Source organism: Oncorhynchus tshawytscha, linkage group LG07, assembly GCF_018296145.1.
Source record: "Oncorhynchus tshawytscha isolate Ot180627B linkage group LG07, Otsh_v2.0, whole genome shotgun sequence".
Lineage (NCBI taxonomy): Eukaryota > Metazoa > Chordata > Actinopteri > Salmoniformes > Salmonidae > Oncorhynchus > Oncorhynchus tshawytscha.
Window position 1 is genome coordinate 71314351 of NC_056435.1, and position 24428 is coordinate 71338778.

Genomic DNA, 24428 nt, shown 5'->3' on the forward strand with positions numbered 1-24428 from the left:
TCCTTGATGCCCAAAAGGCAACATTTTTGTCTCATCTGAAAGAGTACCTTCTTCCATATGTTTGGGGAGTCTCCCACATGCCTTTTGGCGAACACCAAACATGTTTGCTTATTTTTTTCTTTAAGCAATGGCATTTTTCTGGCCACTCTTCTGTAAAGCCTAGCTCTGTGGAGTGTACGGCAAAGTGGTCCTATGGACAGATACGCCAATCTCCACTGTGGAGCTTTGCAGCTCCTTCAGGGTTATCTTTGGTCTCTTTGTGGCCTCTCTGATTAATGCCCTCCTTGCCTGGTCCGTGAGTTTTGGTGGGCAGCCCTCTCTTGTCAGGTTTGTTGTGGTGCCATATTCTTTCCATTTTTTAATAATGGACTTAATGGTGCTCCGTGGGATGTTAAAAGTTTTAGATATTTTTTCATAACCCAACCCTGATCTGTACTTCTCCACAACTTTGTCCCTGACCTGTTTGGAGAGCTCCTTGGTCTTCATGGTGCCGCTTGCTTGGTGGTGTTGCAGACTCTGAGGCCTTTCAGAACAGGTGTATATATACTGAGATCATGGGACACTTAGATTGCACACAGGTGGACTTTATTTAACTTATTATGTGACTTCTGAAGGTAATTGGTTGCACCAGATCTTATTTAGGTGCTTCGTAGCAAATGTAGAAATAGTAGAGATAGTAGACTAGTGGTAGTCAGTAGTAATAGTAGAGATAGTAGACTAGTGGTAGTCAGTAGAGATAGTAGACTAGTGGTAGTTTGCCATCAAGCCATATATCAAGATATTTGTAGGTAGAAACTCACTCAATTTGTGTACAGTTCAGACTAATCATTATAAAATAATTTAAATCTGGGTTATGGAACCTAGAAAAAAAGTGTTTTGTTTTTGTTTGCATTTGGCCCTAACTCTAGATCCAATAGTGACCTCATTTTGTTTTGTTTGCATTTGGCCCTAACTTTAGATCCAATAGTGACCTCATTTTGTTTTTGTTTGCATTTGGCCCTAACTTTAGATCCAATAGTGACCTCATTTTGTTTTGTTTGCATTTGGCCCTAACTCTAGATCCAATAGTGACCTCTGCGGTGGTTGAAAATCAGACTTTAAATGTGAAAAGATCCAATAGTGACCTCCGTTTGTTTTGGCATTTTAGATCCAAAATAAACCTCATTTTGTTTTGTTTGCATTTGGCCCTAACTTTAGATCCAATAGTGACCTCATTTTGTTTTGTTTGCATTTGGCCCTAACTCTAGATCCAATAGTGACCTCTGCGGTGGTTGAAAATCAGACTTTAAATGTGAAAAGGCTTGGAGTGGAAGTGAAGGCTGTTTGTATGGCTGGCTGGCTTTATGGTGAGAAGAGACCTGTACATAATGACGAGATGCTTAGGTATCCGTGTGGGAAGGCAGGCGACAAGCTTAGGTCCAAAATAAACCCATAGAAACCCATTGGTCTTGATTTGGACAGATTTTGGTGAGAGTGAAACCTCTTGCTTCATCTCTTCCTCTCTGTGGAGAGCACATTGACGCAGCTGCAGGCAACAGCAGAACTTTTTCTCAACACATTGCAAAGATTGGCTGTAGTAGATGACATTGGCTCGGTAACTGATGTTTGACATGAAACTAAACTAGAGGTTCAATCCCGGGGCTGAGCAGGAAGTGTGTAGCAGGAAGCTAATTATTGTATGACGTGTTTGTAGAATGTTTAAGTCCCTTATTGACTGAGGTGAATGTTCAGTCTCCTATTGACTGAGGTGAATGTCCAGTCTCCTATTGACTGAGGTGAATGTTCAGTCCCTTTGATTGAATGTCCAGTCCCTTAGGTGAATGTTCAGTCTCCTATTGACTGAGGTGAATGTTCAGTCTCCTATTGACTGAGGTGAATGTTCAGTTGAGGTGAATGTCCAGTCCCTTATTGACTGAGGTGAATGTTCAGTCTCCTATTGACTGAGGTGAATATTCAGTTGAGGTGAATGTCCAGTCCCTTATTGACTGAATGGTGAATGTCCAGTCCCTTATTGACTGAGGTGAATGTTCAGTCTCCTATTGACTGAGGTGAATGTCCAGTCTCTTATTGACTGAGGTGAATGTCCAGTCTCCTATTGACTGAGGTGAATGTTCAGTCTCTTATTGACTGAGGTGAATGTCCAGTCTCCTATTGACTGAGGTGAATGTTCAGTCTCTTATTGACTGAGGTGAATGTCCAGTCTCCTATTGACTGAGGTGAATGTCCAGTCTCTTATTGACTGAGGTGAATGTTCAGTCTCCTATTGACTGAGGTGAATGTCCAGTCCCTTATTGACTGAGGTGAATGTCCAGTCCCTTATTGACTGAGTCCAGTCCCTATTGACTGAATGTCCAGTCCCTTATTGACTGAGGTGAATGTCCAGTCCCTTATTGACTGAGGTGAATGTCCAGTCTCTTATTGACTGAGGTGAATGTCCAGTCCCTTATGAGGTGACTGAGGTGAATGTCCAGTCCCTTATTGACTGAGGTGAATGTCCAGTCCCTTATTGACTGAGGTGAATGTCCAGTCCCTTATTGACTGAGGTGAATGTCAGTCCAGTCCCCTTATTGAATGTCTGACTGGTGAATGTCCAGTCCCTTATTGACTGAGGTGAATGTCCAGTCTCCTATTGACTGAGGTGAATGTCCAGTCCCTATTGACTGAGGTGAATGTCCAGTCCCTATTGACTGAGGTGAATGTCCAGTCCCTTATTGACTGAGGTGAATGTCCAGTCTCCTATTGACTGAGGTGAATGTCTCCTATTGACTGAGGTGAATGTCCAGTCCCTTATTGACTGAGGTGAATGTCCAGTCTCCTATTGACTGAGGTGAATGTTCCCTAGACTGAGGTGAATGTCTCCTATTGACTGAGGTGAATGTCAGTCCCTTATTGACTGAGGTGAATGTCCAGTCCCTTATTGACTGAGGTGAATGTCCAGTCCCTTATTGACTGAGGTGAATGTCCAGTCCCTTATTGACTGAGGTGAATGTCCAGTCCAGTCCAGTCCTATTGACTGAGGTGAATGTCTCCTTATTGACTGAGGTGAATGTTCAGTCCCTTATTGACTGAGGTGAATGTCCAGTCCCTTATTGACTGAGGTGAATGTCCAGTCCCTTATTGACTGAGGTGAATGTCCAGTCCCTTATTGACTGAGGTGAATGTCCAGTCTCCTATTGACTGAGGTGAATGTCTCCTATTGACTGAGGTGAATGTTCAGTCCCTTATTGACTGAGGTGAATGTCCAGTCCCTTATTGACTGAGGTGAATGTTCAGTCCCTTATTGACTGAGGTGAATGTTCAGTCTCCTATTGACTGAGGTGAATGTCCAGTCTCCTATTGACTGAGGTGAATGTCCAGTCCCTTATTGACTGAGGTGAATGTCCAGTCCCTTATTGACTGAGGTGAATGTCCAGTCCCTTATTGACTGAGGTGAATGTCCAGTCCCTTATTGACTGAGGTGAATGTTCAGTCTCTTATTGACTGAGGTGAATGGAGCTACAGAAACAAGGTGATAATGGCTTGAGTCATTTTTGCTTGTTTTGGATCTCCAAATAGCATTTTTTTTTTGCAGAGAGGCAGAGAGAGAAATGGGCAGAGAGAGAGAGGCACAGAGAGGGGCAGAGAGAGAGAGGGACAGAGAGGGGCAGAGAGAGAGAGAGGGGTAGAGAGAGGGGCAGAGAGAGAGAGGGGCAGAGAGAGAGGGGGGCAGAGAGAGAGAGGGGCAGAGAGAGAAATGGGCAGAGAGAGAGAGGGACAGAGAGGGGCAGAGAGAGAGAGGTGACAGCATTCCCTCCCACATATGCCCCCCTAGGCACAACTATGACAACATAACCAACAAAAACGGGTCACAACTCCTGCAGCTCTGTCGCACGCTGGGTATGTACATAGTCAACGGTAGGCTTCGAGGGGACTCCTATGGTAGGTACACCTATAGCTCATCTCTTGGCAGTAGTACTGTAGACTACTTTATCACTGACCTCAACCCAGAGTCTCTCAGAGCGTTCACAGTCAGCCCACTGACACCCCTATCAGACCACAGCAAAATCACAGTCTACTTAAACAGAGCAATACTCAATCATGAGGCATCAAAGCCAAAGGAACTGAGTAACATTAAGAAATGCTATAGATGGAAGGAATGCAGTTTGGAAACCTACCAAAAACAATTAGGCAACAACAAATTCAATCCCTTTTAGACAATTTCCTGGGTAAAACGTTCCACTGTAATAGTGAAGGTGTAAACTTGGCAGTAGAAAATCTTAACAGTATATTTGACCTCTCAGCTTCCCTATCAAATCTAAAAATCTCAAATAGAAAACCGAAGAAAATTAACAATAATGACAAATGGTTTGATGAAGAATGCAAAAATCTAAGAAAGAAATTGAGAAACCTGTCCAACCAAAAACATAGAGACCCGGAAAACCTGAGTCTATGCCTTCAATGGTGAATCACTAAAACAATACAGAAATACACTACGGAAAAGAAGGAACAGCATGTCAGAAATCAGCTCAATGCAATTGAAGAATCCATAGACTCTAACCACTTCTGGGAAAATTGGAAAACACTAAACAAACAACAACACGAAGAATTATCTATCCAAAATGGAGATGTATGGGTAAACCACTTCTCCAATCTTTTTGGCTCTATAACAAAGAATAAAGAGCAAAAACATATACATGATCAAATACAGATCTTAGAATCAACTATTAAAGACTACCAGAACCCACTGGATTCTCCAATTACATTGAAAGAGTTACAGGACAAAATAAAAACCCTCCAACCCAAAAAGGCCTGTGGTGTTGATGGTATCCTCAATGAAATGATAAAATATACAGACAACAAATTCCAATTGGCTATACTAAAACTCTTTAACATCATACTTAGCTCTGGCATCTTCCCCAATATTTGGAACCAAGGACTGATCACCCCAATCCACAAAAGTGGAGACAAATTTGACCCCAATAACTACCGTGGAATATGTGTCAACAGTAACCTTGGGAAAATCCTCTGCATTATTATTAACAGCAGACTCGTACACTTCCTCAATGAAAACAATGTACTGAGCAAATGTCAAATTGGCTTTTTACCATATTACCGTACAACAGACCATGTATTCACCCTGCACACCCTAATTGACAATCAAACAAACCAAAACAAAGGCAAAGTCTTCTCATGCTTTGTTGATTTAAAAAAAGCCTTCAACTCAATCTGGCATGAGGGTCTGCTATACAAACTGATGGAAAGTGGTGTTGGGGGTAAAACATACGACATTATAAAATCCATGTACACAAACAACAAGTGTGCGGTTAAAATTGGCAAAAAACACACACACTTCTTCACACAGGGTCGTGGGGTTAGACAGGGATGCAGCTTAAGCCCCACCCTCTTCAACATATATATCAACGAATTGGCGCGGGCACTAGAAGAGTCTGCAGCACCCGGCCTCCCCCTGCTAGAATCCGAAGTCAAATGTCTGCTGTTTGCTGATGATCTGGTGCTTCTGTCACCAACCAAGGAGGGCCTACTGCAGCACCTAGATCTTATGCACAGATTCTGTCAGACCTGGGCCCTGACAGTAAATCTCAGTAAGACCAAAATAATGGTGTTCCAAAAAAGGTCCAGTCACCAGGACCACAAATACAAATTCCATCTAGACACCACTTTTTTGAAATCAACAAAGCATGAGAAGACTTTGCCTTTGTTTTGGTTTGTTTGGTTGTCAATTAGGGTGTGCAGGGTGAATACATGGTCTGTTGTACGGTAATTTGGTAAAAAGCCAATTTGACATTTGCTCAGTACATTGTTTTCATTGAGGAAATGTACGAGTCTGCTGTTAATGATAATGCAGAGGATTTTCCCAAGGTTACTGTTGATACATATTCCACGGTAGTTATTGTGGTCAAATTTGTCTCCACTTTTGTGGATTGGGGTGATAAGTCCTTGGTTCCAAATATTGGTGAAGATGCCAGAGCTAAGGATGATGTTAAAGAGTTTTAGTATAGCCAATTCTCTCTCTCTCTCTCTTTCTCTCTCTGGGCTCTGCTATGCTGTGGTGTGTGTTGCTGGCGTCAGAGCACTCACTCTGCGCAGCTCCCACTGCAGTCGCAGGCAGCCTCCCTCCTCTCCGTTCTGTCCTCATTTCTCTCTCTCACACACAATGCGGCTCCGCGGCACTGGCAGCCTGGGCTCTCACTCTCCTCACTCTCCTCACTCTCCTCACTCTCCTCACTGTCCTCACTCATCACCGGTACGAACGCTCCGTGTTGCTTCTCTTTACTACTGCCACTGACATAGACTCACAGAGCTAACGCCTGCTACACTCTCATCCTTCTCCCTCTCTCCCTCTCTCCTCTCTCCTCTCTCGCTCCCTCTCTCCTTCTCTCTTTCCTCTCTGTCTCCCTGTCTCTCTGTCTGTCTCTCTCTCTCTCCCTCTCTCTCTCTCTCTCCCTCTGTCTCCCTCTCCTCTCTCTCTCTTTCCTCTCTCTCTCCCTCTCTCTCTCTCTCCCTCTGTCTCCCTCTCCTCTCTGTCTCTCTTTCCTCTCTCTCTCTCTCTCTCTCTCTCTCTCTCTCTCTCTCTCTCTCTCTCTTTCCTCTCTGTCTCCCTGTCTCCCTGTCTCTCTGTCTCTCTCTCTCCCCCTCTCTCTCTCTCCTCTCTATCTCCCTCTCCTCTCTGTCTCTCTTTCCTCTCTCTCTCTCTCTTTCTCTCTCTCTCTCTCTCTCTCTCAGAAGGAGTAATGAAGAGGACCACCATGTAGACCGAATGCAGACATTGACAGACTGCAGACGGAGATAGAAGAAGCAGAATGGGAACATGCATCTGGAGCGGCTCCCGATTGACCCACAGTAACAGAAGACCAGAAGGGATCGTTATTCTCCTGTGGACGTACGTCGCTCCTCTCGCTGCTGGTCTCACTGGTCTAGCTGGCTTCCCTTAGTGTTCTCTGGATGGTCGTACGGTCTTCTCTCCACACTGTCGCTGACTGAGGGATCTCAGCCTGTCTCTGTATCTCAAAGTGACAACAGGATTTAGCTCTCCCTCTGTCTGTCGGTGGGCGCTGCAGCATCTGTCTCTCTCTCTATCGTGTGGTTTTCACCAGTATCGCCGGTATTGCCGGGCGCATTCCAGTGGCATTCATCCCTCTCTTCATTTCGAGAATCCCTCTCTCTCTCTCTCTCTCTCAACCCACACAACCCCCTCGTAAAGCTTTGTCTGAGGTTTGTACTCCTTCTTCGTTGAGTTACTGAGCAATACTAGCTAGTCAGTCATCATGGGGGACCTGACCAACAGTGATTATTACTCTAAAAACCAAAGAAACGATGTCAGCAGTAACCACGAAGGGGGCTTTGGGGTCTCGGTCATGGAGCTGCGTGAACTCATGGAGCTGAGAGGCAGCGAGGCGGTTGTTAAGATCCAGGAGGAGTACGGGGACATGGACGGGCTCTGTCAACGGCTTAAAACATCACCCACAGAAGGTGAGTCACACGACTTCACACCGGCCTCCGGGCTTGATGAGTGCCTGTGTTTGTTAATGAGTGTGTGTGTGTGTGTGTGGAGGGGTGAGGTGCGGGGGGGTTCTGTGTGTGTGTGTGTGTGTGTTTGTTAATGACCAGCCAAATCAAAATGTATTGGTCACATACACATATTTATTATGTTATTGTGGGTGTGTAGAGCTCCAGCAGTATCTAACAATTCACAAAAAAAAAAGTAAAAGTAAAATAATTAAGAAACTACCGTTCAAAAGTTTAGGGAAATGTCCGCGTTTCATAAAGGAAATAAATAAATAAATAACATCAAATTGATCAGAAATACAATGTAGACATTGTTACGCTGAAGGATCCGCCCCTAAGACACTGCATCGCGTGTGCTAGCTGTGCCACGAGAGACTTTGGGTTCGCGCCCAGGCTCTGTGCAGCCGGCCACGACCGGGAGGTCCGTGGGGCGACCCACAATTGGCTAGCGTCGTCCGGGTTAGGGAGGGTTTGGCCGGTAGGGATATCCTTGTCTCATCGCGCAACAGCGACTCCTGTGGCGGGCCGGGCGCAGTGCGTGCTAACCAAGGTGGCCAGGTGCACGGTGTTTCCTCCGACACATTGGTGCGGCTGGCTTCCGGGTTGGAGGCGCGCTGTGTTAAGAAGCAGTGCGGTTTGGTTGGGTTGTGTTTCGGAGGACGCATGACTTCCTCCTCTCCCGACACAGTTGTAGAGATGAGACAAGATAGTAACTACTAACAATTGGATACCACAAAATTGGTGAGAAAAAGGGGTAAATGAAAAATAAAAGTATAAATATTAGATCCAGCAATGTCTGAGTGGCATTGACTAAAATACAGTAGAATATAATACAGTATATACATATGAGATTAGTAAAGCAGTATGTAAACATTATCGAAACATTATTAAAGCGGACACTGATTCCAAGGCTATTTATATATATATATCGGCAGAGGTCTTTTTTTAACATGACGACCTACCAAAAGGCAAAGAAAGGCCTCCTGTGGGGACTGAGATTTATTTATTTTATTTAAACATTTAGTACAAAATCTAGGACAAAACACACATCACCACAAGAGAGAAACCACTACATAAAGAGAGACCTAAGACAACACTACATAAAGAGAGACCTAAGACAACACAACACTACATAAAGAGAGACCTAAGACAACACTACATAAAGAGAGACCTAAGACAACACAACACTACATAAAGAGAGACCTAAGACAACACACAACATAAAGAGACCTAAGACAACACAACACTACATAAAGACCTAAGACAACACAACACTACATAAAGAGAGACCTAAGACAACAACACAACACTACATAAAGAGAGACCTAAGACAACACAACACTAAAAAGAGAGACCTAAGACAACACAACATAAAAAGAGAGAGACAACTAAGACAAGACACACAACACTACATAAAGAGAGACCTAAGACAACACAACACTACATAAAGAGACCTAAGACCTAAGACAACACAACACTACATAAAGAGAGACCTAAGACAACAACACTACATAAAGAGAGACCTAAGACAACACAACACAACACTACATAAAGAGAGACCTAAGACAACAACACTACATAAAGAGAGACCTACATAAAGAGAGACCTAAGACAACACAACACTACATAAAGAGAGACCTAAGACAACACAACACTACATAAAGAGAGACCTAAGACAACACAACACTACATAAAGAGAGACCTAAGACAACACAACACTACATAAAGAGAGACCTAAAGACAACAACATAGCAAGGCAGCAACACATGACAACACAGCATGGTAGCAACACAACATGACAACAACATGGTAGCAACACAACATGGTAGCAGCACAAAACATGGTACAAACATTATTGGGAACAGACAACAGCACAAAGGGCAAGAAGGTAGAGACAACAATACATCACACAAAGCAGCCACAACTGTCAGTAAGAGTGTCCATGATTGAGTCTTTGAATGAAGAGATTGAGATAAAAACTGTCCCGTTTGAGTGTTTGTTGCAGCTCGTTCCAGTCGCTAGCTGCAGCGAACTGAAAAGACGAGCGACCCAGGGATGTGTGTGCTTTGGGGACGTTTAATAGAATGTGACCTCTAAGGTGCAGGGCTGCGTAACCGGGTGGAAGCTGGCTAGTAATGGGTATTTAACAGTCTGATGGCCTTGAGATGGGAAACTGTTTTTCAGTCTCTCGGTTCTAGCTTTGATGCACCTGTACTGACCTCGCCTTCTGGATGATAGCAGGGTAAGCAGGCAGTGGCTCGGGTGGTTGTTGTCATTGATGATCTTTATGGCCTTCCTGTGACATCGGGTGGTGTAGGTGTCCTGGAGGGCAGGTAGTTTGCCCCCGTTGATGCCTTGGGCAGACCTGATTACCATCTGGAGAGCCCTGTGGCTGTGGGTGGTGCAGTTGCCGTACCAGGCGGTGATACAGCCCGACAGGGTGCTCTCGATAATGCACCTGTAAAAGTTAGTGAGGGTTTTAGGTGACACGCTGTTGCACCTTCTTCACCTTCTTCACCACACTGTCTGTGTGGGTGGACCATTTCAGATCGTCAGTGATGTGTACGCCGAGGAACTTCAAGCTTTCCACCTTCTCCACTGCGGTCCCGTCGATGTGGATATGGGGGTGCTCCCTCTTCTGTTTCCTGTCCATGATCAGCGCCTTTGTTTTGTTGATGTTGAGTGACAGGTTATTTTCCTGACACCACACTCCAAGGGCCCTCACCTCCTCCCTGTAGGCTGTCTAGTTGTTGTTGGTAATCAAGCATGCTACTGTTGTGTCATCTGCAAACTTGATGATTGAGTTGGAGGCTTGCATGGCCACGCAGTCATGGGTGAACAGGGAGTACAGAGAGAGAGAGGGCTGAGAATGCACCCTTGTGGAGCCCCAGTGTTGAGAATCAGCGAAGTGGAGGTGTTGTTTCCTAACTTCACCACCAGGGGGCGACCCATCAAGAAGTCCAGGACTCAGATGCACAGGGCTTCAGACCCAGGGCCCCGAGCTTAATGATGAACGTGGATGGTACTATGGTGTTGAATGCTGAGCTATAGTCAATGAACAGCATTCTTACATACAGTTGAAGTCGGAAGTTTACATACACCTTAGTCAAATACATTTTAAACTCAGTGTTTCACAATTCCTGACATTTAATCCTAGTAAAAATTCCTTGTCTTTGGTCAGTTAGGATCACTACTTTTATTTTAAGAATGTGAAATGTCAGAATAATAGTAGAGAGAATTATTTATTTCATCACATTCCCAGTGGGTCAGAAGTTTACATACACTCAATTAGTATTTAAATTGTTTAACTTGGGTCAAATGTTTCGGGTAGCCTTCCACAAGCTTTCCACAATAAGTTGGGTGAATTTTAGCCCATTCCTCCTGACAGAGCTGGTGTAACTGAGTCAGGTTTGTAGGCCTCCTTGCTTGCACATGCTTTTTCAGTTCTACCCACACATTTTCTATAGGATTGAGGTCAGGGCTTTGTGATAGCCACTCCAATACCTTGACTTTGTTGTCCTTCAGCCATTTTGCCACAACTTTGGAAGTATGCTTGGGGTCATTGTCCATTTGGAAGACCCATTTGCAACCAATCTTTAACTTCCTGACTGATGTCTTGAGATGTTGCTTCAATATATCCACATAATTTTCCTACCTCATGATGCCATCTATTTTGTGAAGTGCACCAGTCCCTCCTGCAGCAAAGCACCCCCACAACATGATGCTGCCACCCCCATGCTTCACGGTTGGGATGGTGTTGTTCGGCTAGCAAGCCTTTTTCCTCCAAACATAACGATGGTCATTATGACCAAACAGTTCTATTTTTGTTTCATCAGACCAGAGGACATTTCTCCAAAAAGTACGATCTTTGTCCCCATGTGCAGTTGCTTGCTGAGCGGCCTTTCAGGTTATGTCGATATAGGACTTTTACTGTGGAGTTTGCATTTTTTGCACCAAAGTACTTTCATCTCTAGGAGACAGAACGCGTCTCCTTCCTGAGTGGTATGATGGCTGCGTGGTCCCATGGTGTTTAAACTTGCGTACTATTGTTCGTACAGATGAACATAGTAACTTCAGGCGTTTGGAAATTGCTCCCAAGGATAAACCAGACTTGTGGAGGTCTACAATTTTGTTCTGAGGCCTTGGCTGATTTCTTTTGATTTTCCCATGATGTCAAGCAAAGAGGCCCTGAGTTTGAAGGTATGCCTTGAAATACATCCACAGGTACACCTCCAATTGACACAAATGATGTCAATTAGCCTATCAGAAGCTTCTAAAGCCATGACATCATTTTCTGGAATTTTCCAAGGTGTTTAAAAGGCAGTCAACTTAGTGTATGTAAACTTCTGACCCACTGGAATTGTGATACAGTAAATTCTAAGTTAAATAATCTGTCTGTAAACAATTGTTGGAAAAATTACTTGTGTCATGTTCAAAGTAGATGTCCTAACCGACTTGCCAAAACTATAGTTAGTTCACAAGAAATTTGTGGAGTGGTTGAAAAACGAGTTTTAATGACTCCAACCTAAGTGTATGTAAACTTCAGACTTCAACTGTAGGTATTCCTCTTGTCCAGATGAGATAGGGCAGTGACTAGTGCGATGGCGATTGCATAATCTGTGGATCTATTGGGGCGGTAAGCAAATTGAAGTGGGTCTATGGTGTCAGGTAAGGTAGAGGTGATGTGATCCTTGACTAGTCTCTCAAAGCACTTCATAATGACAGAAGTGAGGGCTACGGGGCGGTAGTCTTTCAGTTGCCTTTGCTTTCATTGGTACAGGAACAAATGGTGGACATCTTGAAGCAAGTGGGGACAGCAGACTGGGATAGAGAGAGGTTGAATATGTCCGTTAACACTCCAGCCAGCTGGTCTGCTCATGCTCTGAGGACAGCAGACTGGGACAGGGAGAGGTTGAATATGTCCGTAAACACTCCAGCCAGCTGGTCTGCTCATGCTCTGAGGACAGCAGACTGGGACAGGGAGAGGTTGAATATGTCCGTAAACACTCCAGCCAGCTGGTCTGCTCATGCTCTGAGGACAGCAGACTGGGACAGAGAGAGGTTGAATATGTCCGTAAACACTCCAGCCAGCTGGTCTAAGGATGTGACTAGTGATGCTGTCTGGGTCAGCAGCCTTGCGAGGGTTAACACATAGATCATAGAACACAGTCTGATGTTACATAGAACACATAGAACATAGAACACAGTCTGTTGTTACATAGAACACATAGAACATAGAACACAATCTGTTGTTATGTAGAACACATAGAACATAGAACACAGTCTGTTGTTATGTAGAACACATAGAACATAGAACACAGTCTGATATTACATAGAACACATAGAACATAGAACACAGTCTGTTGTTATGTAGAACACATAGAACATAGAACACAGTCTGATGTTACATAGAACACATAGAACATAGAACACAGTCCGTTGTTATGTAGAACACATAGAACATAGAACACAGTCTGATGTTAAATAGAACACATAGAACATAGAACACAGTCTGATGTTACACAGAACACATAGAACACAGTCTGATGTTACATAGAACACATAGAACATAGAACACCGTCTGATGTTACATAGAACACATATAACACAGTCTGATGTTACACAGAACACATAGAACACAGTCTGATGTTACATAGAACACATAGAACATAGAACACAGTCTGATGTTACATAGAACACATAGAACATAGAACACAGTCTGATGTTACATAGAACACATATAACATATACTACAGTCTGTTGTTATGTAGAACACATAGAACATAGAACACAGTCTGATGTTACATAGAACACATAGAACATAGAACACAGTCTGTTGTTATGTAGAACACATAGAACATAGAACACAGTCTGTTGTTATGTAGAACACATAGAACATAGAACACAGTCTGATGTTACATAGAACACATAGAACATAGAACACAGTCTGTTGTTATGTAGAACACATAGAACATAGAACACAGTCTGATGTTAAATAGAACACATAGAACATAGAACACAGTCTGATGTTACACAGAACACATAGAACACAGTCTGATGTTACATAGAACACATATAACATATACTACAGTCTGTTGTTATGTAGAACACATAGAACACAGTCTGATGTTACATAGAACACATAGAACATAGAACACAGTCTGATGTTACATAGAACACATAGAACATAGAACACAGTCTGATGTTACATAGAACATAGAACACAGTCTGATGTTACACAGAACACATAGAACACAGTCTGATGTTACACAGAACACATAGAACACAGTCTGATGTTACATAGAACACATAGAACACAGTCTGATGTTACAGAGAACACAGCCTAGCCACGCTTCTTAAGGTCCGCCAGCTTAACCCGGAAGCCAGCCGCACCAATGTGTCGGAGGGAAACACTGTTCACCTGGCGACCGGAGTTGCTAGGGCAAGATGAGTCAATTAAAGCCCCCCCGTTACATACACTCCCCTAACCCTGAAGACGCTGGTCCAATTGTGCGACGTCCTATGGGACTCCCGGCCACAGACGGTTGTGGCACAGACTGGGAATGAACCCGGGTGTGTAGTAACGCATCTAGCACTGCAGTGCAGGATCTTAGACCGCTCCGCCACTCGAGAGGCCCCAATTCTGCGATAATTTATTTCATCTCATGAAACACTCAACGAACACTTTTACTTGTCACGTTTATATTTTTGTTCGGGGTAATTTGAGTGGCCTGGATTTACATGTATTATGTTACGTTTAGTCAATGAGACCAGGCTGAGAATAAGGTATCATTATTGACAAGGTTGTTACACATCACTGGCCCCGCAGCTTTCCATGTAACATGAGAGGGAGAGGAGAGGACAGCAGAGAGATGCGGCTCAGCACGTCCAAAATGACACCCTATTTCATATATACTGCACTAACATAGGGAACACCGTAGGGCTCTTGTCAAAAGCAGTGTACTATCTAGGGATTATGGTGCTCTTTGGGACGATGGTGTGTCCAGCTCTCCTCCTCTCCTCTTGGCCCCTTCAGTAGACATGACTTCTATGTCAGCTGGTGATACCAGCAACACTGACACTAAATATATGTCCCAAATGACACCCTATTCCCTACATAGTGCACTTCTGTTGACCATAGCCCTATGGTACTATATAGGGAATAGGGTTCTATTTGGGACGCACACTGAGACTACTTGGTTCAATAAATACTACGCACACTCTTGGTTCCAAAAGGGTTCTGCGGCTGTCTCCATAGGAGAACCCTTTTTGGTTCCAGGTAGAACCTTTTGTTTTCCACATAGAGCCCTTTTGGGTTCCACGTAGAGCCCCTTTTGGTTCCAGGTAGAACCTTTTGGGTTCCATGTAGAAACCTTTTGGGTTCCACGTAGAGCCCTTTTTGGTTCCAGGTAGAACCTTTTGGGTTCCATATAGAACCCTTTTGGGTCCACGTAGAGCCCTTTTGGGTCCCATGTAGAACCCTTTTGGGTTCCACGTAGAGCCCTTTTTCGTTCCAGGTAGAACCTTTTGGGTTCCATGTAGATCCCTTTTGGGTTCCACGTAGAACCCTTTCTATAGATGGTTCTACCAGGAACACTTTTAGGTTCCAGATGAACTTGATGTTGTATTATAATATTTTAAGAAGGTCCTGAGTGTGTGTGTGTGTGTGTGTGTGTGTGTGTGTGTGTGTGTAGCGGTGAAGTAAATCCACAGAGCTTGTGACGATCTGGGTTTTCTCATGACAGGGAAACCAATCTGTCAACATGCTCAGGTAACATGGTCATCATATATTATGAATCCCAAGGGGTCCGGACTGCTTTTCTACTGAATGGACAGTATCTAGTGGGCCTCTCACAGTCCAGCATCTTCCAGTCCAGCCCAGCCTATCCCAGCTCAGCCTCTTCCAGCCTAGCATATCCCAGCACATCCTCTCCCAGCCCAGCCCAGCCTCTCCCAGCACAGCCCAGTCTCTCCCAGCTCAGCCTCTCCCAGCCCAGCTCAGACTCTCCCAGTCCAGCCTCTCCCAGCCCCCAGCCTCTCCCAGCCCAGCCTCTCCCAGCCCAGCCTCTCCCAGCCCAGACTCTCCCAGCCCAGACTCTCCCAGCCCAGAGCCTCTCCCAGCCCAGCTCAGCCTCAGCCCAGCCCAGACTCCAGCCCAGACTCTCCCAGCCCATCAGCCTCCCAGCCCATTCTCAGCCCAGCCCAGCCCAGCCTCCCCCAGCTCAGCCTCTCCCAGCCCATTCTCTCCCAGCCCAGCCCAGCCTCCCCCAGCACAGCCTCTCCCAGCCCATTCTCTCCCAGCCCAGCCCAGCCCAGCCCATTCTCCCCAGCCCATTCTCTCCCAGCCCAGCCCAGCCTCTCCCAGCCCAGCCTCTCCCAGCCCATTCTCTCCCAGCCCAGCCCAGACTCTCCCAGCCCATTCTCTCCCAGCCCAGCCCAGACTCTCCCAGCCCATTCCCCCAGCCCAGCCCAGCCCAGCCCAGCCCAGCCCAGCCCAGCCCAGCCCAGCCCAGCCCAGCCTCTCCCAGCTCAGCCTCTCCCAGCCCATTCTCTCCCAGCCCAGCCTCCCCCAGCACAGCCTCTCCCAGCCCATTCTCTCCCAGCCCAGCACAGCCTCTCCCAGCCCATTCTCTCCCAGCCCAGCCCAGCCTCTCCCAGCCCATTCTCTCCCAGCCCAGCCCAGCCTCTCCCAGCCCAGCCTCTCCCAGCCCATTCTCTCCCAGCCCAGCCCAGACTCTCCCAGCCCATTCTCTCCCAGCCCAGACTCTCCCAGCCCAGCCCAGACTCTCCCAGCCCAGCCCACTCCACACCCACATAGACCTAAATGCTGTGTATAGTCTTAGAAAAAAGGGTTCCAATTGGGTATTTTCAACTGTCGCCATAGGAGAACCCTTTTTGGTTCCAAGTAGAACCCCAAGTGAAAAATATTCTACATGGAACTCAAAAGGGCCCTACGTGGAACCCGAAAAGGTTCTACGTGGAACCCAAAAGGTTCTAACTGGAACCAAAAGGGTTTTTATCTGGAACTATATAGAACAACGTTAGCCTCAACAGACTGCAAATTCGTAACATATTGTACGTATTGGATGATGGACATCCATTAATTAATGCATACCATATAAAACATATCATACTAAATGGAGGGAGACAGATTTACATTTACTATGTAACGTCTGCCCCTGGGTCTAGGTTGGAATCTCATGTACATTCTGTTCCTACACAATAGGAATAGGATTCTATTTGGGACACAGGTCTAGAAAGACAGACACAGACAAAGGAACACTGTTTTTAATCATTAACCGTAAACAGTTTAGAAGACAAGACAATAAGAGGGCTGTCTGTTAATACGTCTGCAGTGTATTTATTATGGGTCCCCATTAGTTTCTGCCAAGGGCAGCAGCTACTCTTCCTGGGGTTTATTATGGATCCCCATTAGTTCCTGCCAAGGCAGCAGCTACTCTTCCTGGGGTTTATTATGGATCCCCATTAGTTCCTGCCAAGGCAGCAGCTACTCTTCCTGGGTTTTATTATGGATCCCCATTAGTTCCTGCCAAGGCAGCAGCTACTCTTCCTGGGGTTTATTATGTATCCTCATTAGTTCCTGCCAAGGCAGCAGCTACTCTTCCTGTGGTTTATTACAGATCCCCATTAGTTCCTGCCAAGGCAGCATCTACTCTTCCTGGAGTTTATTATGGATCCCCATTAGTTCCTGCCGAGGCAGCAGCTACTCTTCCTGTGGTTTATTATGGATCCCCATTAGTTCCTGATACCAAGGCAGCAGCTACTCTTCCTGGAGTTTATTATGGATCCCCATTAGTTCCTGCCGAGGCAGCAGCTACTCTTCCTGGGGTTTATTATGGATCCCCATTAGTTCCTGCCAAGGCAGCAGCTACTCTTCCTGAGGTTTATTATGGATCCCCATTAGTTCCTGCCGAGGCAGCAGCTACTCTTCCTGGGGTTTATTATGGATCCCCATTAGTTCCTGCCAAGGCAGCAGCTACTCTTCCTGGGGGTTATTATGGATCCTCATTAGATCCTGCCAAGGGCAGCAGCTACTCTTCCTGGGGTTTATTATGGATCCCCATTAGTTCCTGCCAAGGGCATCAGCTACTCTTCCTGGGGTTTATTATGGATCCCCTTTAGTTCCTGCCAAGGTAGCAGCTACTCTTCCTGGGGTTTATTATGGATCCCCATTAGTTCCTGCCAAGGCAGCAGCTACTCTTCCTGTGGTTTATTATGTATCCTCATTAGTTCCTGCCAAGGAAGCAGCTACTCTTCCTGTGGTTTATTACAGATCCCCATTAGTTCCTGCCAAGGCAGCAGCTACCCTTCCTGGAGTTTATTATGGATCCCCATTAGTTCCTGCCGAGGCAGCAGCTACTCTTCCTGGGGTTTATTATGGATCCCCATTAGTTCCTGCCTAGGCAGCAGCTACTCTTCCTGGGGTTTATTATGGATCCCCATTAGTTCCTGCCAAGGCAGCAGCTACTCTTCCTGCGGTTTATTATGGATCCCCATTAGTTCCTGATACCAAGGCAGCAGCTACTCTTCCTGGGGTTTATTATGGATCCCCATTAGTTCCTGCCAAGGCAGCAGCTACTCTTCCTGAGGTTTATTATGGATCCCCATTAGTTCCTGCCAAGGCAGCAGCTACTCTTCCTGGGGTTTATTATGTATCCTCATTAGTTCCTGCCAAGGCAGCAGCTACTCTTCCTGTGGTTTATTATGGATCCCCATTAGTTCCTCATACCAAGGCAGCAGCTACTCTTCCTGGGGTTTATTATGGATCCCCATTAGTTCCTGCCAAGGCAGCAGCTACTCTTCCTGAGGTTTATTATGGATCCCCATTAGTTCCTGCCGAGGCAGCAGCTACTCTTCCTGGGGTTTATTATGGATCCCCATTAGTTCCTGCCAAGGCAGCAGCTACTCTGCCTGGGGTTTATTATGGATCCTCATTAGTTCCTGATACCAAGGCAGCAGCTACTCTTCCTGGGGTTTATTATGGATATCCATTAGTTCCTGCCAAGGCAGCAGCTACTCTTCCTGGGGTTTATTATGGATCCCCATTAGTTCCTGCTGAGGCAGCAGCTACTCTTCCTGGGGTTTATTATGGATCCTCATTAGTTCCTGATACCAAGGCAGCAGCTACTCTTCCTGGGGTTTATTATGGATCCCCATTAGTTCCTGCTGAGGCAGCAGCTACTCTTCCTGGGGTTTATTATGGATCCCCATTAGTTCCTGCTGAGGCAGCAGCTACTCTTCCTGGGGTTTATTATGGATACCCATTAGTTCCGGCCAAGGCAGCAGCTACTCTTCCTGGGGTTTATTATGGATCCCCATTAGTTCCTGCTGAGGCAGCAGCTACTCTTCCTGGGGTTTATTATGGATCCCCATTAGTTCCTGCTGAGGCAGCAGCTACTCTTCCTGGGGTTTATTTTGGATCCCCATTAGTTCCTGCCAAGGCAGCATCTACTCTTCCTGGGGTTTATTATGGATCCCCATTAGTTCCTGCCAAGGCAGCAGCTACTCTTCCTGGGGTTTATTATGGATCCCCATTAGTTCCTGCTGAGGCAGCAGCTACTCTTCCTGCGGTTTATTATGGATCCCCATTAGTTCCTGCCGAGGCAGCAGCTACTCTTCCTGGGGTTTATTATGGATCCCCATTAGTTCCTGCTGAGGCAGCAGCTACTCTTCCTGGGGTTTATTATGGATCCCCATTAGTTCCTGCTGAGGCAGCAGCTACTCTTCCTGGGGTTTATTATGGATCCCCATTAGTTCCTGCCAAGGCAGCAGCTACTCTTCCTGGGGTTTATTATGGATCCCCATTAGTTCCTGCTGAGGCAGCAGCTACTCTTCCTGGGGTTTATTATGGATCCCCATTAGTTCCTGCTGAGGCAGCAGCTACTCTTCCTGGGGTTTATTATGGATCCCCATTAGTTCCTGCCAAGGCAGCAGCTACTCTTCCTGGGGTTTATTATGGATCCCCATTAGTTCCTGCTGAGGCAGCAGCTACTCTTCCTGCGGTTTATTATGGATCCCCATTAGTTCCTGCCGAGGCAGCAGCTACTCTTCCTGGGGTTTATTATGGATCCCCATTAGTTCCTGCTGAGGCAGCAGCTACTCTTCCTGGGGTTTATTATGGATCCCCATTAGTTCCTGCCAAGGCAGCAGCTACTCTTCCTGGGGTTTATTATGGATCCCCATTAGTTCCTGCTGAGGCAGCAGCTACTCTTCCTGGGGTTTATTATGGATCCCCATTAGTTCCTGCTGAGGCAGCAGCTACTCTTCCTGGGGTTTATTGTGATCTGTTTTTACTGCTGCTTCCTGTTTATTATCTGTGCATAGTCACTTTACCCCTACCTACATGTAAATATTTCCTCGATTAACCTGCACATTGTCTCGCTTGTGTCTAGTTATTGCTATTTTGTGTGTTGCTTTTTATAAAAAAACGTTTGTTTTTATACATTTTTTAGTGCATATTTTTGTGCTTTTAAAAAAACTATTTGTCACGCCTTGGTCATAGTGTTTTGTGTTTTCGTTATATATTTTGGTCAGGCCAGGGTGTGACATGGGTTTATGTGTTGTGTTTCGTATTGGAGTTTTATAGGATTTGGGATTGCTAATGATTAGGGGTGTGTCTAGTTAGGTTTGGCTGCCTGAGGCGGTTCTCAATCTGAGTCAGGTGATTCTCGTTGTCTCGGATTGGGAACCGTATTTAGGTAGCCTGGGTTTCGCTTTGTATTTCGTGGGTGATTGTTCCTGTCTTTGTGTAGTGTTCACCAGATAGGCTGTATTAGGTTTCACGTTCCGTTTGTTGTTTTCGTATTTAATAGTTATTTCATGTATCGTCATTCATTCATTAAAGAACACAAGTAACCACCACGCTGCATTTCGGTCCTCTCTTTCAACAAACGAAGAACGCCGTTACACTATTCCTCTTCGGTTAAGGGCTTGTAAGTAAGCATATCATGGTAAGATCTACACCTGTTGTATTAATGTGACAAATAAAATGTGATTTGAATAGTCATAGCTCTATGAAGTACTGTGTGCCTCTCATAGTCTGTTGTGGACTTGGGGATTGTGAAGAGACCTCTGGTGACATGTCTTGTGGGGTAGTCATGGGTGTCTGAGATGTATGCTAGTAGTTTAAACAGACAGCTCAGTTCAACATTTCAATACCTCTTAAAAAACAAGTAGTGATGAAGTCAATTTCTCCTCTACCTTAAGCCATGAGAGATTTACATAAATATTATTAATGTTAGCTCTCTGTGTACATTTAAAGGGCCAGACATGCTGCCTTGTTCTGGGCCAATTGTAATTTTCCTAAGTCCCTCTTTGTGGCACCTGACCACAAGACTGAACAGTAGTCCAGGTGTGACGAAACTAGGGCCTGTAGGACCTGTCTTGTTGATAGTGTTGTTAAGAAGGTAGAAACTAGAGCCTGTAGGACCTGCCTTGTTGATAGTGCTGTTAAGAAGGTAGAAACTAGAGCCTGTAGGATCTGCCATGTTCTTAGTGCTGTTAAGAAGGTAGAAACTAGAGCCTGTAGGATCTGCCATGTTGATAGTGCTGTTAAGAAGGCATAGCAGCGCTTTTATTATGGACAGACTTCTCCCCCATCTTAGCTACTGTTGTATCAACATGTTTTGTCGTAGTCATTTCAGTCGCTGTAGTAGCTGACGTGTATGGTGTTGAGTCATCCACATACATAGAAGCACTGGCTTTACTAAGAGCTAGTGGCAGGTCATTATTAAATATTGAAAAATGCATGGGGGCCTAGACAGCTGCCCTGGGGAATTCCTGAGTGTCCCTGGATAATGTCGGAGAGGCTTCCATTAAAGAACACCCTCTGTGTTTTGTTAGACAGGTAACTCTTTATTCACAATATAGCAGGTGATGTAACACAGATGTTTTTGTAACAACATATTATGAACAAGAGCTGTACTGAAGTCTAACAAAACAGATTTTTTTCCATTTTTCTCAGCCAAATATCAGTCATTTGTGTAAGTGCTGTACATATTAAATGCCGATCCCTATAAAGATGTGATCAGTATGTGTTGATGATTTAATTCCTGTGTTATTTGTAAATACCCTGTTAGGTCGAGTGATAACTTGAAGAGTTTGACTTTTTGACTTTTTTTGTTGTCGAGTGGGCAGCTTGATGAAAGCAAGTCAATATTTACAGTTGAAGTCGGATGTTTACATACACTTAGGTTGGAGTCATTAAAAGTCGTTTTTCAACCACTCCACAAATGTCTTGTTAACAAACTATAGTTTTGGCAAGTTGGTTAGAACATCTACTTTGTGCATGACACAAGTCATTTTTCCAACAATTGTTTACAGAAAGATTATTTCCCCTATAATTCACTGTATCACAATTCCACTGGGTCAGAAGTTTACATACACTAAGTTGACTGTGCCTTTAAACAGCTTGGAAAATTCCAGAAAATGATGTCATGGCTTTAGAAGCTTCTGATAGGCTAATTGACAAAATGTGAGTCAATTGGAGGTGTACCTGTGGATGTATTTCAAGGCATACCTTCAAACTCAGTGCCTCGTTGCTTGACCTCATGGGAAAATCAAAAGAAATCAGACAAGACCTCAGAAAAAACTGTAGACCTCCACAAGTCTGGTTCATCATTGGGAGTAATTTCCAAACGCCTGCAGGTAACACGTTCATCTGTACGAACAATAGTACGCAAGTTTAAACACCATGGGACCACGCAGCCGTCATACCACTCAGGAAGAAGACGCGTTCTGTCTCCTAGAGATGAACGCACTTTGGTGCGAAAAGTGCAAATCAATCCCAGAACAACAGCAAAGGACCTTGTGAAGATGCTGGAGGAAACAGGCACAAAAGTGTCTATATCCACAGTAAAACAAGTCCTATATCAACATAACCTGAAAAGCTGCTCAGCATGGAAGAAGCCACTGCTCCAAAACCACCATAAAAAAAAGCCAGACTACGGTTTGCAACTGCACATGGGGACAAAGATCGTACTTTTTGGAGAAATGTCCTCTGGTCTGATGAAACAAAAATAGAACTGTTTGGCCATAATGACCATCATTATGTTTGGAGGAAAAAGGGGAGGCTTGCAAGCCGAAGAACACCATCCCAACCGTGAACCATAGGGGTGGCAGCATCATGTTGTGGGGATGCTTTGCTGCAGGAGGGACTGGTGCACTTCACAAAATAGATGGCATCATGAGGTAGGAAAATTATGTGGATATATTGAAGCAACATCAAGACATCAGTCAGGAAGTTAAAGCTTGGTCGAAAATGGGTCTTCCAAATGGGCAATGACCCCAAGCATACTTCCAAAGTTGTGGCAAATTGGCTTAAGGACAACAAAGTCAAGGAATTGGAGTGGCCATCACAAAGCCCTCGATCCTATAGAAATGTTGTGGGCAGAACTGAAAAAGCATGTGCTAGCAAGAAGGCCTACAAACCTGACTCAGTTACACCAGCTCTGTCAGGAGGAATGGGACAACATTCATCCAACTCATTGTGGGAAGCTTGTGGAAGACTACCCAAAACTTTTGACCAAAGTTAAACAATTTAAAGGCAATGCTACCAAATACTAATTGAGTGCATGTAAACTTCTGACCCACTGGGAATGTGATGAAGTAAATCATTCTCTCAACTATTATTCTGACATTTCACATTCTAAAAATAAAGTGGTGATCATAACTGACCAAAGACAAGGAATTTTTACGAGGATTAAATGTCAAAGATTGTAAAAAACTGAGTTTAAATGTACTTGGCTAAGGTGTATGTAAACTTCCGACTTCAACAGTAGGTCACCCAGAAAATATACCTCTCTGTTGATATCACACACATTATCAAGCATTTCACACATATTATTCAGATACTGACTTTTAAACTTGTGCAAAACTCAACTATAGCAGCTTCCCACAATAATGGGCTTTAGGTGAGTCATGTGAACCTGTAGCCATATTACTTCAACAAACAGCATCTGACATAAGATCCTCTCCAAGTTTTAAAGGGATATGACTCTGAACATATATGGCAACATCTCCACCATTGGGCATCTCTTCCTCCTTACCTCTCTCCATCCCTCTTTCCACCCCCCCCCTGTTCCCTCACTGTGTCTGTCTGTCCTCCTCTCTCCTCACACCTCCCACTCTCTCTCCCTCCCTCCATCCCTGCTCTCCTTTTCTATTTCTGGTTGATGGCTCCTCACATCTCACTGGAGAAGACATCTTATCCCAGCGTACATCAAACAGACTACGTCCTTCAGACGGTGTCCTATATCCCATTCTAGAACCCTATATCCCATTCTGGAACCCCATATCCCAGTCTAGAACACTATATCCCATTCTAGAACCCTAGAACCCTATATCCATTCTTGAACCATATATACCATTATAGAACCCTTTATACCAGTCTATAACCCTATATCCCATTCTAGAATCCTATATCTCAATTTAGAACTATATTTCCCAGCCTCTGTATGCCATTCTAGAGCTCTATGTCTTAGTTTAAAACATGATATCCCAGACTAGAAACCCAGCCTAGCACTCTATATCCAAATCTAGAACCCTATATCCAGTTCTAGAACCCTATAGTCCATCCTAGAAACCCTATATCCCATCCTAGAACCCTGTATCCCATCCTAGAACCTTATCACAGGAGGCTGCTGAGGGGAGGACGTCTCATAGCAATGGCTAGAAATGAGTAAATGGAATGTTATCAAACATGGAAACAATGCTCCAGCCATTACTAAGAACATGTCCTCCCTAAATAAGGTGCAGCCGGGCCTTCTGTGAACCCCCTATAGTATGACACACTGTATTGTACTGTACACACAGACACATGTGGGTGCACACTTTTAACACACACACACACACACACAAATAAATGAAATCTCATCAGAGTGATCCTCTATGACAGTGGTCAC

The 24428-nt window shown here is 44.8% G+C and overlaps 1 protein-coding gene across 9 annotated transcripts in view; it reads left to right on the forward strand.

Moving 5' to 3' along the window:
• The first annotated feature begins 6091 nt into the window (after positions 1 to 6091).
• atp2b2 (ATPase plasma membrane Ca2+ transporting 2) overlaps positions 6092 to 24428 on the forward strand; it is a 203637-nt gene continuing 185300 nt past the window's right edge. For all 9 annotated transcript variants that reach the window (XM_042324885.1, XM_042324883.1, XM_042324892.1 and 6 more), the window contains exons 1-2: positions 6092 to 6244; positions 6724 to 7470. In XM_042324885.1, coding sequence (XP_042180819.1) covers positions 7266 to 7470 — 205 coding nt within the window. In that variant the 5' untranslated portion in view covers positions 6092 to 6244; positions 6724 to 7265. The remainder of the gene's footprint in view (positions 6245 to 6723; positions 7471 to 24428) is intronic.